The sequence below is a fragment of the Trichosurus vulpecula genome, chromosome 9 (genome assembly GCF_011100635.1).
Source record: "Trichosurus vulpecula isolate mTriVul1 chromosome 9, mTriVul1.pri, whole genome shotgun sequence".
NCBI lineage: Eukaryota > Metazoa > Chordata > Mammalia > Diprotodontia > Phalangeridae > Trichosurus > Trichosurus vulpecula.
In genome coordinates, this window is record NC_050581.1 from 97,402,325 (window position 1) to 97,421,073 (window position 18,749).

General features: G+C 34.6%; 1 protein-coding gene across 2 annotated transcripts in view; it reads left to right on the forward strand.

Annotated features, from left to right (window-relative positions):
- CCDC171 (coiled-coil domain containing 171) overlaps positions 1 to 18,749 on the forward strand; it is a 496,942-nt gene that overhangs the window by 279,631 nt on the left and 198,562 nt on the right. For both annotated transcript variants that reach the window (XM_036739306.1, XM_036739307.1), the window contains one exon: positions 4,399 to 4,584. In XM_036739306.1, the coding sequence (XP_036595201.1) occupies positions 4,399 to 4,584 (186 nt within the window). The remainder of the gene's footprint in view (positions 1 to 4,398; positions 4,585 to 18,749) is intronic.

Below are 18,749 nucleotides of genomic sequence, written 5' to 3' on the forward strand. Positions count from 1 at the left end.
AATAAAAGAGATATAAGATTTCCCCTAGTACTGCTTTGGCTGCATACCAGAAATTTTGGTATGTTATCTCATTGTTGTCATTCTCTTTAATGAAATTGTTGATTGTTTCTACCATTTGTTCTTTGATCCACTCATTTTTTAGGATTAGATAATTTAGTTTCCAATTAATTTTTAATCTATCTTTCCATGTCCCTGTATCTAATATAATTTTTATTGCATTATGATTTGAAAAGGATACATTCAATATTTCTGGCTGTTTGGCATTTGATTGTGAGGTTTTTATGCTCTAATACATGGTCACTTTTTCTGTAGGTGTCTTGTACCACTAAGAAAAAAAAGGATATTCCTTTTTATCCCCACTCATTGTTCTCCAGACATCTATCATATCTAACTTTTCTACAATTCTGTTCACCTCCTTAACTTCTTTCTTGTTTATTTTTTGGTTAGATTTATTTAGTTCTGAGAGGGGAAAGTTGATGTCTTGAATAGTCATTAGCTTCCACATGGCCAGTTTTGCTTTTTAAGGAATTATTTTCTTCAGTGAGCTTTTGTATCCCCTTTTTCGATTAGCCTATTCTACTTTTTAAGGATCTGTTTTCTGCAGTAAATTTTTGTACATCTTAAAAAAATTTTTATTCTGCATTTCCTTTGCCAAGATTTTCTCATGATTCTCTTGCACCACTCTGATTTCTGGTCTCAGTTTTTCTTCTACCTCTCTTATTTGGTTTTTAAAACACTTTTTGACTTCTTCCAGGAATATTGGGCCTGAGACTAACTCATATTTTACTTTGAGACTTTGCAGTTAGGAGGGCACTTAGTTTCCAGGTAAAAATTTCAGGATATTCACTGAGTTGAATACCACATTTATGGTGCCCCCTCAGGTATAATTTACATTCTAAGGATTAATTTCATATAATATTCATCTAGATCAGGTTGAGATGATTCTTTTTGTTGACAGATTCCTGTAGTGATTACCAAAATCTTAGAATTTGCATTAATAATCTTTACCAGTCATAATTTTAGGAATTTGGAAAAATAAATTCATATGCTACAAACCTTCATTTTTCTTGTCATTTTACTTCAAATGAGAATGAATTATAAAAGTAAAGTTCAATGTGAGTTGTGAAGTAGGGAAATTAATTTCTTTCTTGGGAGGTGTATCAGTAAGGTAATAATAACATTGTAGATAATCATTGTCAAAATGCCTATGTGGTTCTGTATCGCAAAGTATATAAGACTGTCCACTTAGAAAAAGTAAACGATTTATTCAGACACCAGAGAACCATATCCCATAAGCCTTCTACCGAATCCATCACAGGAGCAAAGCATTCGATACATAATAGCACAACATGCAGCCTTGCCACCCCAAAACCTCTCTGTCCCCCTGCTGGGGTCTTCCCAAAAAATGAACTCACAGTACAGCTGTCACAGTCAGTTCAGCTATCAGAGGTCGACTTGCTTTACCTCAGCTCTAACTGTCACAATGGCCATTGACAGCCATAACAGCGCGCTCGCTCTCTCTCTCTCTCTCTCTCTCTCTCTCTCTCTCTCTCTCTCTCAGCATTCCCTGTGACAAAACTTCCTTTTCCTCTCAGGAAGCTCCTCCCACCACATGTGACTTAAGCTTCCTGTGATGTAAGCAGGTCACATGACCTCTTAATGGGTAGGAAAGCTCTTCAAATCTAAATTGCTATTACAGGAGGGTCTTTGAAAGCTTCTTTGAGTAAATAGTATTCTCGTTAGTTGAGTATTAAAGGTTGGCTTAGAATTAAATAGAGAAAGAAGGGAATATTAGCAATACTGATTAATCTTTATGCTTTTTACAGATAGATTTCTATTTTTTAAAAAAGAAAATAATAATAATAATTGAGTGGTAAAACCTCCTATTTTTTCCTCAGTTAATCATTCCTTTGGCAAGCCACGCTGTTTAAGCAACAAAGCTACAAGGAGGGCAATTCCTTATTACTTTGTTAAGATGGCTGCTTACTTGAATCATAGATGAAGCAATTAGGAGCAAATAAATCATTACTCAAGATATGAACTTGATAATTCACTGTCTTTGGCCCCAGGGCCACACTATGGCTTTTGGGGAGCCATTACTGCAGCCCAGTGTTACCTTAGACTTCTGAGAACAAAAGCTCTTGACTTTGAGTATTACTTACTCGTTGATAGTGACCTGGATCACATAGGGACCATGTTCCTCTTCCTAGTACTTCCTCAAGATTACTTAGCCATGGCTGTCTTCTCGTTCTTGGCTTCTTCGCATCAGTACCTTCTCTCTGTCTCAGAAGGCCAGGTAGGATGTCTCAATCTTACTGAAAAATGAAAGAGGCAGGACTCAGAAACGTTAGAATTTAGGCTTCTCTTTGGCTCCCCTCTGACTTTAAGTCCCACTCTGTCCATGCCAAGAAGTAACGCAGAGCATCTGTTCTACTTTGACATCTAGGTCTACTCCCCTTTTTCCAATGGTTATGAACTTGCACCAAGTAGCCTTGAGGTGCCCTGGCCACTTGAACTGCATGAGATAGCAAGGAATTATCAATTGTAATCCTCCCAGTAATATTACCAGCAGGCATTGCCATTTGCCCTCCTACTGCACTTTCCAGATTTTTGAGCTTTTCCATCCACCCTGAGATTGAATGTTTTTATATGTATCTACTCCCCAGTCTCCATCAGTTACTAGTAACCAAAACCACACCACTTCTCCAATTTCAGCAAACTAGCCTAGCTGAAGCAGCAAGACTTTGAAGGGAGAGACTAGAATCAGCGTGTACCAGGCAAGTCAAATCACCACCAGCACTGTGGCCACCATCTCCCCTCAGATCCTCGTGGAGACATCACAGGATTTTGAATCCAAGATACTTGGGGATAACAATGATTCCAGCTTGGTTCTTTTAGTCATAAACTTGGGAAACAAACCTGTGAAGATGAAGCCTGGCAACAGTTCCTGCAGGCACTACAGCCATAGCTACTGAAGACCTTAAAAAGAAAGTTCTTGTCACCGAAGTCCTTGACACTATCAAATGGTTTAGCATCAGAAACTAATGTGATTTTTTTTTTCAGTGGAAATAACACTAAAGAAGAGGCATGACCATCTGCTTTTCCTCTGTCGTCTAAGGAGTTTGAGACCTTTCCTTCTGATTTGTAGCTTAAAACCTTCTGTATATGCTATTTCCTCCATCAGAATATGAATTCCTTGAGAACAGAGACTGTTTAGCTTTTCCAGTTGTATCCTCAGCAATTAACACAGTGCTTGACACACTGTTTTACTTAATGAATGCTTATTCATTCATTCTCTCTTAGCTCCCTCAAATTCCCCCCCTCCTTTTCTTGTCCACATATAGCACATAGGCTTTCAATTTATCATTTTATGACAGTTGTCTTTCTTTTTAAAAATTATATTTTATTTTTTAAAGAAGAAAATCTATGTTTTGAGCCCTGTCTACCTTCCCTCTGCCTGAAAAGTGTAAAACAACCCTTGCAGCAAATATATATAGATAAATTAAATTAATTCCCACTTTGGGCATGTCCAAAAATTTTATTTCTTATTCTGTACCCTGAGTTCATAAACTTTCTCTCAGGATGTAGGGTCACATGCTTTATTGTATACCTAGTATTTAGCACATTGCCTAGCCCTTGGTACTCTAAAGTACCTACTAGTTGCTAGTTGACTGTCTGACTCTAGAATCATGGTTGGTTATTTTGCTGATCAAAATTCTTAAGTCTTTTAAAGTTGTTTGTTTTTATACTGTTATTATATAAAACCTTCTCCTTGTTCTACTCACTTTACTTCACCATCTATTCATGCAAGCCTTTTCAGGTTTCTCTGAAGCCAGAATCTTCTCATTCATTCTTATAACGCAATAAATTTTTCGTTACACCGAAATGCCATAGTTTATCATTCTCCAGTTGATGTGGCACCTCCACTTCTTTGCCAGTACAAAAAGAGCTGTTACAAATATTTCTGTACATATAGATTCTTTTCCTCTTTCTTGATTTTTAAAATATTTATTTAAAATATTATTATTAAATATATTGTAAAAATTTAAATAGTATTTATTTTAAATAGTTGATAGGTGTGTTGAAATGGAAATAAACCCTTTTTTAAAAGTTTCCAATATTTGCATATTTAATTTAAATCTTGATTTGTATAGAATTGAGAAGAAAGCCTTCCTTTTATTTGAATGTATTGTGATCAATTGTGAGAAAGATGTGTGGTTAATACTAATCAGTTACGTATGGCTTACTTTATAAAGACAAATGGTCTCCTGATATGCGTTATATATTTTCAGATGTTTGGTTGACACCTTTGCATGTTAGCAAATACAATTCTGAAGGTCAAACATATAAATAGTAGAGTTACTTTATGACTAAATCACTTTTTTCCCCTTTTATCAGAAATTGATCACCCATGAGAGGTTTGAAAGTGCCTGTGAAGAGCTGAATAATGCATTACTTCGGGAACAGCAGGCCCAAATGCTTCTGAATGAACAGGCACAACAGCTTCAGGAGTTAAATTATAGACTAGAACTGCACTCTAGTGAGGAAGCGGACAAAAACCAAACCCTTGGTGAAGCTGTTAAGGTACGAAAATGTCTTGTATACAAGTTTTATTTCCTCTGTGTATGAGTCTTTGTGAAAATAATATATATATATATATTTATATTTATATATAAATACACACACACACACACACACACACACACACATACACACACATACATATATATATATTTACCCAAAAGGGAATAGATTTAAAACTGTGACATTTTCTCCTCTTTTGCTTCAATAAGGCTTTTTTTTAGAGGCATAAGCCGCTGTTGCTCTGAGAATGTATAAATATCAATAAGCAGGTTTTCTTTCTGAGTTGACTCATATGTACTTCAAATATACCAAAGTTGGTTTTATTTGTTAATAACTAAGTGGAAATTTCTCTGCTTTTAATGTCGCCATGACCCATCCCGCCATTCATTCCTCTATTTTCTTGAACTCGTCCTCATTTTCCATTCCTGTAGTTTGGACTCTAATTTTTCTTTCTTCAGACATGCTTTTCTTCTTCTTGAAGTAAAATCCAAAGTTTAATATTGTGTACTATGAAAGTAATGGATTAGACTTATTTTGTGAATAGAGCAGACATGGCTGCCTTCACTATGTAGGTGAGTGGTACATTAAAGCATAAAACCAAAACCAAAACACTGGCTTTCCTGATAGGATAGATGTTAGGAAACTATTTTATAAGCCATACTTTTATGCTTCCTTCTCAGCATGGTTGAGTGTCACAATTGAAGGGACTCAGGCATTACTCATTTACTCCTGAAAAAACAACACATAGATATATTAAGAAGAAAAATGACTTTTAAAAATACTGCCCAAGTGGAGGGACTGTCTAAAATAGAAAATGAACAAAGGAAAAAAAACATGAGTTCAATCTTAAAAAATATAATGAAGCAACTATATCAACTCAAGTACTAGAAGCAATGCAAGATGTCTTTAAACGAATAAACAATTTTAAAAAATCTTAAAAAATAAAGAATTGACATAAATATCACATGATCAAGTAAAATAAGCATTTGAAGAAAGTAAAAGAAAACAATGTCTCAAGTTTAAAATGAAAAGGTACAAAAAAGATTGAGAGAAAAATAAAAAAAAATTACCAAGATGGAACCTTAAAAAAAAACATTGAAACAACTAATGACAAACAATATAGGAGAAGGAAGAAAAGCACACAATGCTGAGACGTTGGAAACGCAAGGTGTCCCGCAAAATTTCCCCCAGAACATGTTCAGATTCAAGGGACAGACTTTAAAGATTGATTAGATCAAAATGGCATGATCTCAGCATTATCGAAATCCCAGAAAATTTAGTAAATGAAAATTGCTTTCATGCAATGGGAGGAGCCCTGGATGGGAGCCAGAGGCTCCAAGTTCCAAAAGCAGCTTTGCACCTTACTGTATGACTTTAGGAAAAATCATTTAGCTCTCAAGACCTCAGTGTCGTCATCTGTAAAATGAGGTGTTTTACTATATGAAATCTGAGATCACTTACAGCTCTAACGCTATGTTCTTAAATCTGTATTGTAGGAAATTCTCAAAGAAAATTTCGTAAAATTAGGAAAAATAAATTTTCAAATATAAACAGAAAGAATACACTAGACTGTGACAAGAAAGAATCCAAGATTTAACATGGTTAAATATGTAGTTCAACTCCAACATTTCAATGATAAAGAAAAGTTACTTTTGGCTTCCAGAATTCAGAAATCACTTACCAAAGTGACAATTGATTTTTAAAAGAAGATAAAAAAATTATAAAACTTAGAATTTTTTATGTAGCTAAAGTCAGAATTTCTTCTGAGAAGCACTCAGACTCAGTTTTCAGAGACATCTATTTCAATATAGTCTTCAAACAATAATCAAGCTTCCCATTCCCCAAACATTCATTTAAAACAATTTACATGTATTAAGTTGAGATGATTTGATTGCTAACAAAATATGAGATTTCTTTTAGCCTAAATTGCTTACTGTTTCAGAAGTGTGTTTCAGAGAAACAGTAAGAAATAAAAAGTTATATGCATGTTGGGGTAGAGTGACTCAGGGGAGGTTGGGAGAAGAGAGAAATTATCTAAACCCAGAGCAAAGCTATTATCATTGATAAAAAGGAAGCCTAGGTTAAATAAATTTCCATAGGTATCAATTTATAAAGTATTTTAAGGACTTTCATATGGAAGAGGAATTGAATTTATTTGTTCTGTTCAGCTCCAGAAAGCAAGACTACAAGGAACAAGTGAAAGTTGCAATGAGAAAAATTACATCTCATATAAGGAAAAAAACCTACCGTAATAATTAGAGCTTCCCAAAAGTGGAATAAAATACCTTTTGAAGTGATGGATATTTTTCTCTTTAGAGATCTTCAAACAAAGGCTGAATGATCAAGATGGAATCATTGCTATTCCAGAACCTATATGATTCACATTAAAAAATGTTCATTTGTGTGCTGTATTATTTTTAATGATAGCTTTTATCAAAAAATATTGTCAGTGAAAAGCTAGGAAGCAAGTAAACATTTCCCAAGTGTGAATATAAATGCAGTTCCTTAAAAGCTACATCAGCTTGTCATCAAGTATTTACTCTGAATCTTAACCTGAAACATTTTGAGATGTGAAATAAAGTCAATTAAGAGGTTTTATTTTTAAAAAATTCTAATTTGTCATTTACTTTTAACATTCTTTTATTTTAAAATGCTGAATTCCAAATTCTCTCTGTTCCCCTCCCTCCCTCACCCACTGAGAAGGCAAGCAATATATCAACTATACATGTGAAATTATGCACAACATATTTCCATATTAACTATATTTCAAAAAAGCAAGAAAAATCTAAAAAGTAATAAAATCATACTTCAATTTGCACTCAGAGATCATCAGTTCTCTCTCTGGAGGGGGATAGCAGTTTTTCATCATGCATCCTTTGGGATTGTGGGTTTTTTTGGATATCATTCTAACATGATCAACTCACACCCGTGCACTCTGTGTAAACTCCTTTTAACTGGCCTGATAATGATAAAATTCTTAGGAGTTACGTGTATCATTTTCCCATATAGGAATGTAAATGGTTTAACTTTATCGAGTCCTTTATGATTACTTCCATGTTTACCTTTTTATGCTTTTCTTGAATCAGATTTTCTATTCACCTCAGATCTTTTCATCAGGAATGGTTGAAATTCCTCTCTTTCATTAAATGTTTAATTTTCCCCCTGAAGGATTATGCTAAATTTTGCTGGGTGGATGATTCTTGGTTGTAATCCTAGCCTTCCAGAATATCATATTCCAAGCCCTCCATTCCTTTAATATGGAATCTGCTAAATCTTATGTGATCCTAACCATAGCTCCATGACATTTGAATTCTTTCAGTTTGCTAGCAATATTTTCTCTTTGACTTGGGAGCTCTGGAATTTGGCTATGATATTCCTAGGAGTTTTCATTTTGTGATTTCTTTCAGGAGGTGAATCAGTGGATTCTTTCAACTTTTAGTTTACTCTCTGGATCTAAGATATCAGGGCAGTTTTCCTCAAAATATGGTATCTAGGCTCTTTTTTGATCATGACTTTCAGTTGATCAAATAATTCTTAAATTATCTTTTTTTGATCTCTTTCCCAGGTCACTTTTGAAATGAAATATTTCATGTTTTCTTCTATTTTTTCATTCTTTTGACTTCGTTTTATTGTTTTTTGATGTCTAACGGAATGACTTGCCCAATTCTAATTTTTAAGGTATTACTTTCTTCAGCAAGCTTTTGTATTTCCTTTTCCAATTGGCCAATTCTCCTTTTTAAGGAATTCTCTTCAGTGAATTTTTGTGCCTTTTTAAGAAAACTATTTGACCACTTTTGTTTTTTAAGATATTTTCTGCAGTATATTTTATGCCTCTTTTATCAAACTGTTAATTCTCTTTTCATAATTTTCTTGCTCCACTCTCATTTTTTTCCTATTTTTTACTCTATCACTCATCTCTTTCTTTAACTCTTCTAGCAATTCTTGTAGGCTTTGTGTCTAATTAGCATTTTTCTTTGAGTCTTTGTTTGTAGCTGTTTTCACACTGTTGTCTTCTAAGTTTATGTCTTGGTCTTCCCTGCCACTGTAGTAGCTTTTTATGGTCAAATTTTTTTTTGTTGTTTGATTACTTTTCCAGACTATTTTTTGACTTAGAACTTTATGTTAAGGTTGGGCTCTGCTTCCCTGTGGATTGGGAGTTGTGCTGTGCTAAACTTTGGGCTTTTTTGTGCTGCTATTTTCAGAGCTAATTTTGGTGGTCTGCAAGTTTTTGGGGCTTCCAAAGTGATATGACCTGGGGAAAGATATGTCCACTTCTCTCCTAGTCTGTGCTCTGGTATTTATGTAGAAAGGGTGCCTATTCCCCTGTAGCCACTAACACCTCCATTCTCTTTGCTTTGGAACTACGACCAGGGCTGCTGCTCACTTGTGTCTGACCCCCAGTGCTCTTCTCCACCCTGTAACTGTGACCCAGAACTATGTGAGGGCAATAGAATTGCCAGTCAGCACCATTTGTACCCAGTTCCAGCAAAGGGCCCCTTGTAATCGCTTTCTGACCAGTTATCCAACCACCTTACTATCTCTCATCTGAGAGCTCCCAAAGCTGCTGCTGCTGCTACTGCTGTGGTGGTTGTTGTGGCCCTGAATGTGTGGCCTCCTGACAGACCTCTACCCCTGTTTCACAGACTTTTTCTTGAGTTTTCTTAGGCAGGAAAAATGTCTCATCCTGACCTTTGTTGGCTCTGCTGCTCCAAAATTTGATTTGGGGAGCTGTTTTAAAGTTGTTTGGAGGGGAATGTTGGGAGAATTCAGGTAGGTGGCCACCCTAAATCTGCCATCTTGGCTTCTACCCTCTTAGGTCTATTAGAGGTTTTACAGAGGCTTTAAAAATATTAGTTTAGATCCTGTGTTGAGTTGAATAAAGTTTTTCTTTTGCTTAACTCTGATTTGAATTCCTAATCATTAAAAAAATTATCATTGGGATTACTACCTTGATTTTTTTTTATATCCAGAGATCCAAAAAGTGCCATTCTCACATCTGTACTACTTTTTTAGATTCTAGGTGCTTTATCAATTGGGTCTATTGGTATAAATCATAACAAAGTAGGGAGAACAATATTATTTTCTGATATAAATCCCTTTTGTAAAATATCAAAGTCCACATAACACCATTTTTATATTAATCTACCTATTTAAAAGGTCAAAGGTCAATATATTAATTGCCATTTCTTTTTCCATATTCTGATGTTTGTCTGAGCTGAGCCAATACTGTGAGAACTGAGAATTTTATAGCCTAGCACTTGAGAGTGAGACTAATTCTTACCTGAGTTTTTCTAGAATCTACACTTACATGACACTAATTCTCACATGAGTCTTTCTAGAATCTAGACTACAGCATATTGGAAATGTTGATTTCAAATCAGAAGCTATTAAATGGGATAAAGAGCGATTCATCTATGCAGAATCATTTTAAAAGCGTTTAAGGATAAAACTAGAAGCCAAGAGGGAAGAAAAAGGAAAAGACCTAGTAAGTTTAACAAACTGTCTTCATCATCAATAATAGTGGAATTATCACACTTGAACTCTACCAACACAGTTACTGATATGACAAAAGAGGACATCTTCCTCCTTTCTGTTCAATTGCTGCTGATCAGAGCTGGAGGAAATCACAAAACCTTGTTGATTGAATCCAGTGCAAATTTGTGTTAGCTCACCTCATCTGGGCTTTCACTGTAATAAGCTGGTCCTTCAGCTCCTCCTTAACGGATTTACTATTCTCTCCATTGTAGCTATTCCAGACCTTGTCTCTCCTCAGACTCCTCATAACATTCCTTCTGCTCTCTCCTGCTGTTCTCTCTTCTTTGTCCAACTGCCCTTGCTCTACTTGCTGGGTCTTAATTCTTGTCATGCCCACTAACTAGCTCCCACAGGTTCAATTATCAACTCTATGCAGATAATTATGGTTTTAGTCTTCTTGAACTCTAGTTTCACATATTCTTGTGAAATACACTTATCAAAACATTTTTAAAAAAAGACTCATGGTCTTTAGGTTAAGAATCCTTATGTATAGAAAGTCCCCGTACTATTTAGACTCTGCTAAAAACTTTCTCCTTGGCAAATACCTTTCATGAGGAATGTGCTTCCTGCTTTATGCTTTGTTTTATATTAATCATCAGAGCATGATTGAATAAAATCATCTCTTATTGCTTTCAAGGAACCTTGTATGATTTTGATTTAAATGGTGGATAGACATCTTTGTTGCAAGGCAGCTGTTCAAGGAAGCATTTTGATATATTATATCTATATTTAAAATATAATTGTCAAACAATAAAACAGAAGAAGCTTGCATTCCCTATACCTTTCGGTCAGTTGCGTGGCTTTAGATACATAATAGGCTGTAGAATTTAGGCAGTTAGGTACCACAGTATATAGGTCACTGGGCCTGGAGTCAGGAAGACTCATCTTCTTGAGTTCAAATATGACTTAAGATGCTTACTAGCTGTGTCATCCTGGGCAAGTCCCTTAACCCTGTTTGCCTCAGTTTCCTTATCTATAAAATGGAGAAGTATCCACTTCAGTATCTTTGTCAAGAAAACCCTGAATGGGGTCACAAAAAGTCAGACACAACTGAAAAAACTGTCGAATATTGTTTACAAAAGCCTGCTTGTTTCTTCGTTATGCTTTCTTCAAGGATGCATTGGATGTGTGTGCAGATTATCTCAATTGAATTTTTGTTTAGATGTAAAAGTGGTTGTGTTAGTTGATAGTTGATATGGTCTTAGTTGCATCATATTCATCTCATTTTTCCTTTGATACTGACTCTTTTATTCACCAGTTTTTCATAACAATAAGGTATAGAATTTTCCCGAACTATAATATCCTTTCCTCTTTCAGATTTCTTGAGAACTGATTGTTTAATGTCCTCAGAATCGAAGTGCCTACAGCTCCAACTGTCTGTATTTGGACCAATCTGGCTCTTTCTGTATTTGTTTAATTTAATGATATTTCTGTGTCCTCTTTTATCATATCAGGAACTGTGTTGGTAGAGTCCAAGTGTGATAATTCTACTATTATTGATGATGAAGATAGTTTGTTAAACTTACTAGGTCTTTTCCTTTTTCTTCTCTCTTGGCTTCTAGTTTTATCCTTATATGCTTTTAAAATGATTCTGCATAGATGAATTGCTCACAAAGTTTTCTGTAAGCTTATTTTCCCTCCCATTGTCTTTTAAAACATTTTTACTTTTCGCTTCATGAGGTGAGAGTATCTGAATTTTCCATTTTCCCCCCTCCTTAATAAGGCTTAGAAATGAGTTTATGTTCCAAGTCAGTGTTTCTCTTGATTTCTATCTCTCTTTTGTTGTAATTGCTTTGCATTATTGTGTTAAACTTCCTAGGAAATAGTAATTGTCTGTGTCATTGTCTATCCTTTTGTTACTTTCCATTCTTCAACATTAACATTTTGCTGAAATAGGTTCAGACTAGAGTGGTCTTAGTTGCATCATATTCATCTCATTTTTTCCTTTGATACTGACTCTTCACTGATGGCTTTTTTTTTTTTACAAATGGCTCCCATATAAATTACTGGTCATTTTTTGTCCATTAAAATTAATTAATTTTTTATGATGTAACTTGTTATAGTCATTGCCTTCTGAATTTCTCAACATATTCATGATATAGGTGCAAGGCTTCTATTTATTCTGTGAGTCTTTGACTCCTGTTTTTTTTCATCTAAACCTGAAACCAAGATAATTTTTTATCATTCTCTTCTATGACCCACTTTTTGTTAAAGTATTAAAATATATTTTGATTTAATTTGGATTAATTTATAGAATTCTTTCTAGAATTTCTCAGCCTCATGCTATACAACAGCTTTAAATTCATAAGCTACAATTATTTTCATGATGATCTCCTTGCAAAAGGTTATCCTAAGTACTGCAATATGAGCTGATCAAATGACCTAAGAAATTTTGTTTCTTATTGGGTAAATGTTAACCCCAAATATATTAGTTCCTTTATTTGCTTCTCTAAGAAGTACCTGCTAGCCATCCTTCCATTTAGTACTAATTTCCTTTTCTAATTTCATTTGTAGCAAGAATGTCAAGATCAATGTTATTAATTTCCTCTTAACAATATTTTCACATTTTGAGTACCAGTAGGTGAACTAATATTTGTAGATAAGCTAAACATTGTATGATACTTAATGTACTCTCGTTCCCTTACCTGCTATTCTGTCATTACTGTGGAGACTAAGTGGCACAGTGGATATAGCATAGGACCAAAAGTCAGCAAAAACTGAATATAAATCTGACCTCAAACACTTACTAACTTGTGACCCTGGGCAAGCCATTTAACTTCTGTTTGCCATTGATTCTTCAGCTTTAAAATGCGAATGATAATAGTACCAACCTCACAAGAGTTATTAGGATGATCAAATGTGATAATATTAAGTTACAAACAAATAAAATATTGTTATTCAATTTAGAATGTTTTCTACCTAAAGGAATCCTATTCTGGATCTTTTCATACAAAAAAAATTCTAAAAATTAACTTTATTGATATGCGGTTCAATGATTATATATGGTATTAAGTGCAAGACATAGTATTGGTTGATTTAGGTGGTATACACTGAATTTTATTTAAATGGAGAGTAGTTATATTTGTTGCTTGATGGGATTATTGATAGAATGCAGATGAAAACATGAAAACTAGGTACATTGTTATAATTTTTATTTTGTCTATGTAATGGTCAATTCAGGGCCAAATTTTTAACCACTTAATTTTGTCTGACCTTGAACCTACCCATATTCCTAGTCTTACCCTCACCATTGGTTCTACAGGTTACAAGAATTATTCAGTTCTTTCTGTTTTTATTTTTCTTCTTAATCACAGCCTGGGAACAGTCCTGAAAGATTATTATGGCTTGGTTCCAACAGTCTCCATTATGCATTGTGGTACTAAGATTCTTAGCTCTACTCCAATAAAAATCTGCTCTACCACTCCCAGTGCTTCAAATGTAGTTACTTTGAGTATGAAAAATAAAGACAGAAAGGAAAAGAAAGAAGCCATTTTTTCAGAGGTTAGGGTATAGAAACCAGTATTTTTGTATAAATGAATTGAGACCATTCCAGTTATTGTTAAAGTGGAACATGTTTCATCTATAATTATATTTTTGTTTCTTTATGTAGTTTAAAATTAACTAAAAATCTAATGGTTACTACAAGTTATCTGTCTTAAAGATGTACAAAAGATGAAATAATTTGTCATTAGGCAGTTTTCTACACTAATGAAATAATAGATATGAACAAAAATATTAGTTAGCTGCTGGTCAAAAACATTGCATGCCTTTATGAGTTCATTAATTTTAAAATTAACATCCAAAAATTTCACAGAAAAATTTTAAAACGAAGTATACTAATTTTCCATAATTAAAAAAGTTGTAGGGGCAGCTAGGTGGCACAGCGAATAGAGCACCAGCCCTGGAGTCAGGAGGACCTCAGTTCAAATCCGGCTTCAGTCACTTGACACACTTACTAGCTGTGTGACCTTGGGCAAGTCACTTACCCCCAATTGCCCTGTCTTCCCCCTTCCAAAAAGAAAAAAGAAAAAAAGTTGTAAGAAGAATGTTATGCAGTCATTTTGTTGATGACCTAGTTCATCTTTTTAATGATCTTTTTTTTTTGTGGGGGGAAGGCAGGGCAATTGGGTTTAAGTGACTTGCCCAAGGTCATACAGCTAGAAAGTGTGTAAAGTGTCTGAAGCCGGATTTGAACTGAGGTCCTCCTGACTCCAGGGCTGGTGCTCTACTCACTGTTCCATCTAGCTGCCCCAGTTTTTTTTTGGGGGGGGGTAACAATCTTACTTTAATTAAGCATACATATATTATTCACATAGTTCAGGGGAAATAGCCAGCACCCTGGATTTCAGGGAAAACACAAACAGAAGTTACAAGCCAAAATTATATGAACAGAGCAAAATAACACAAATCAACTGGCAGGCTTCTAGCCATCTGACCAAAACATTACCTACATAGTTACCAGAGAGAAGCACCAACATCTAGGTTTTTCAAAGCCGGAGGCTTCTTAATGGCTACCCAGAGTCTGATCTGGTCAAAATCACATGACACTCTTCCAGTGAGTGGGCCCCCAAAGCAAAATGCTAACCTCAGGGTATATCTATGCACTTCTTCAGGGTCAGAGGGTGTCATAACCATGTGACTCAAATTCATGTGACAGGCTTTCTAAATATCTATTATACCAGCCATTTTCATAAACTAAGATTATTAAAGCTTTTACTTAATTTAATAGTCTTATCTTCCATTTTAATTCCATATATTTTTATCTTCCTAATGTCGTATACCATTATAGTCCATTGTCAGGAAGAACTGAGAAACAGATTTTTATAGATCACTTGTTTTATATTATTATAACCTGCACTAAATTCAGTGTGTGAATTATTTAACATTCACCTGGTGTCCGCTGTGTGCCAGGGACTGAGTAAGTGCTTTGGAATGTTATCTCATTTGATCCTCACAACAACCCTGCGACGTAGGGGCTATTATGTTTCCCATTGTACAGATGAAATAGCAGGGGCAGACAGAGGGTAAGTGACTGGCCCAGGGTCACACGACTTGCGAGTGTCTGAGGCCAGATTTGAACTTGTCCTCTTGACTCCAGGCCTGGCACCCTCTCCTCTCCTTGCTAAGTAGGATGTCATGGCACAATGCATGAGCTACAAACAAATACACCCAGAAACACGGAATTAAACACAATCTAGGAGAGAAGCATTTATCTTTTTAATGTAGATGACTGTGAGAATACTGTTCTTCCTGTCTTAAGAAGGAATGAATGAAAAATAATTTATTAAGTGTTTACTTTATGGTAGGTGCTTGAGATACAAAGAAAAAGAACGACATGATTTCTGTCCTCCAAGAGCTTACATTCTTATACAATGAGATCTGTATAAAGTGGTGGTGGTGAAGGAGGACCATTTGGTAAGAGAGCCCAAGGGATGAGAAGTAAGGCAGTCAATTAACACGCCCTTTCTAGAAGTAATGGCCATGTTGCTCTGATACTAGTTCCTGAAACAAGAGGTGGAAAGAAAGCAAGGACTTGGGGTTTGGGGGGAAGCTTCAGGGCTAAAAACTGCAGAGTGAAGTATCTTTGTATGGTCTGGGCCAACTAGATAGATTGAACTCTCAGTACAGTTCAGCTCCTGGGTGAGAGTTTTAGGGGCAGCACCAGAAGATGCAAGGCAGAAAATAGCCTGGGTGAAGAAACATTAGTTGAACAGAGTGCTAGGCCAGCCTCTGGACAGTAAATATATACATATATATATATGTATATATCATTTGAAAATTTTGAAACATATTTTAATTAAATGATCATAAGACATATTTACTATATGTTTCTGAATTCATGGGCAGTGTCTCTTGGGTACATTATATTTTGAAATGACTTATGTATCTTAAACAATAAACTTAATTAGGGATTGGACTTTTTTTTTTGTAAAAAGGGTTTTTATAGAGGTTTTTAAACTTGAGATCCTTTAAATTGTTTTAAAAAGCATTTTGATAATTACATTTCAATATAATTGGTCTTATGTGATTTTACACATTTTATTTTATGCCTTTGAAAACATTATTCTGAGTAGGGATCCATGTGCTTCACTAAACTGCCAAAGGACTCTATGACAAAAAAGGTTAATAACACTTGGTTTATTTTCTTAATGAATCAATGAAAGATTTTTTAAAATGTCACTTTCACTACAGATATTTTCCTTGCAAATAGTTTAATGAGATAATATTTATAAAGCACTTAACACAATGCTTGTCACATAAGAGTCACTTAACATATGCTACTTCCTTTCTCCCCATATATAAAGTTAATTCCATATTTGGCATTTAGAAAAATAAAAATAAATTCCAAAAAATTTGAAAAAAATTGTATGATGAAGTTGTTTGATTATTTAGAAGACATCTACACAATTGCTTCCCCCCCTCCATTTTTCAGAGTGAAATCAAAATCCAGTTCTTTCCTCTCCTTCCTCGATATTCATTAACTGCTGTAGGAAAGATACCTGTAAGCTCCCTGAGGTCAAAGATTGTTTCATTCTTTGTTTTTGAGCCACTGTGCCTAGAAGTTATCAGGTGCTTAATAAACACTTGCTGATTACTCTTTTAAATTTAAGAAAAAGATAAAAAAGAAAACTTGGCAAGTAGCCTATTTCTCACTAGATATAACCTAAGATACTGCAAAACCAGAAAGTTTTTTTTAAATTAATGAAGTCGTTTGAGGTTGATTCTTTTAATGCATGAAAGTTTAGTGTTTGTATCCAAAAACTGGCCATAAGCAGGTGCAATTCATTAAAGTTCTATTAGATTAGAATAATTTCATTACCAAAGTTGACTCATCATTAGTATATGCATTAATAAGATTTTTAATTCATTAAAAATGTAATTTTATTCTAAATTGGTTATAGAATAAATTTCATAATTAATTATAAGATTTATTTTTGTTAGGTGCATGAAGCAATTGTTTTAAATCCATAAATAATATCAATGTCATAAAAGAATCAAAAAGAGTTTACCATTTTGCATAATTTGATATTTCATTTGCAATTTTTTAAGTTCATCACTTCACTGATTATATTTTTAACCTTACATATTTCTTTCTCCTTGAACATTTTCCAGAAAGGCCGTTGATCGGCAAGGTCCTGGCTTTAGCTTCTAGCTTTGTGACTAACCCTGGGACAGTTGTAGGGTCATGAGCACATAGAGTTATGGTGGGAAGGTGCCTCGGAGGTGCCTCTGAAGTCATCTAGGCCAATCTCCTCATTTTACAAACTAGAAAACTGAAGCTCAGAGGACATTAAATGACTTGCCCAGAGCTACCCAGAATCAAGGCCAGGATTTAAACCTAGGTCCTTTCACTCCATTTCACCATATTGAAGTTGGGTCAATTCATTGTTCTGTTTCTCAATTTCTGTATATGTAAAAAAATTCCTTATATCATCGATTGTGACATAAACTTCTGTTATCTATATCACAAGTTTATTTTAAGGAATATACTTTGTAAATATTAAAATACTTATAAACTAAAGTTCTTAAAATCATTCTTTTTATGTCATTACTATATACTTCTGCTATATGGTAGTAGCTGGCTTGATTCACATGATGAGTCTAAAATGCAGGACATGTTATTTACCTGAATTTCTGTTTCTATGAACTCTTGAAACATATGAAAATATATTATTATCAAAACATACTTCAAGACTTACAGTTGAAATATCAGTAGTGAAGTACAGAATTGGGCAACAGCTAAATGTAGCAAGCATGAAAGTGATATAATTCCCATAGAATGAAGCATTTAGAAAGCTAAATTCTGTTTCCAACAGCTGGTGCATTTCCTGGAATATTATATTATGACAGATGTTTGCTAAGTTCTTACTACATTGCATTTCACTGAATTGTGTGTGTCTATGTATGTGTACATACATTTTAATAATTCATAATATTACAAATATGAACTTATATTTTCTATCCTGGCATTACCAACATAATTTCGAGATTTTCAAATTCTCTTTCAATCCTATCTTGGGGTTTTCTACATTCTACAGTTTATATGTGACTCTAGCCAGCTCAGCATTATAAGCTTCCTTTTCTCCTTCCCCTACATATTTCCCAAGTGGCTTTCCTCATCTGCCAGCAATTTGTCATCATGCCACTTACAGGTGATCCAGTTGCCATGATTAGACAACTAGATCTAACAACATTATTAGTTTGATTTTATGATACTTTTAATTATTGGAATGTCTATATGTCTCTTCTTTCATATGTATTGCTTCCCAAATTAGAATGTCAATCCTTTGAGAACAGGTTCCTCACCACCCCCACCCCCCACACACCCCCACTATTTATATCCTTAGCACTTCACACAGTGCTTGGCACATACTTAATGGTTTTTTTTCCTTCACATTATCCCTTTCATGAGTCAGAATGTAAAAAGAAGAAAAGAGCTACATTGGGTATTCTTCTATTGAGAACATAACCCATTCACAGGATCACAAATTTAGTTCTAGAAAGGACTTTATATTAAGTGTAGTCCAGCCCTATTATTTTACAGCTGGGGAAGCCAAGGCCCACAGAAGAGCTGTGACTGGCCCACGGGTCACACAGGGAGCAATCAGCACATCTGAAATTTAAGCCTC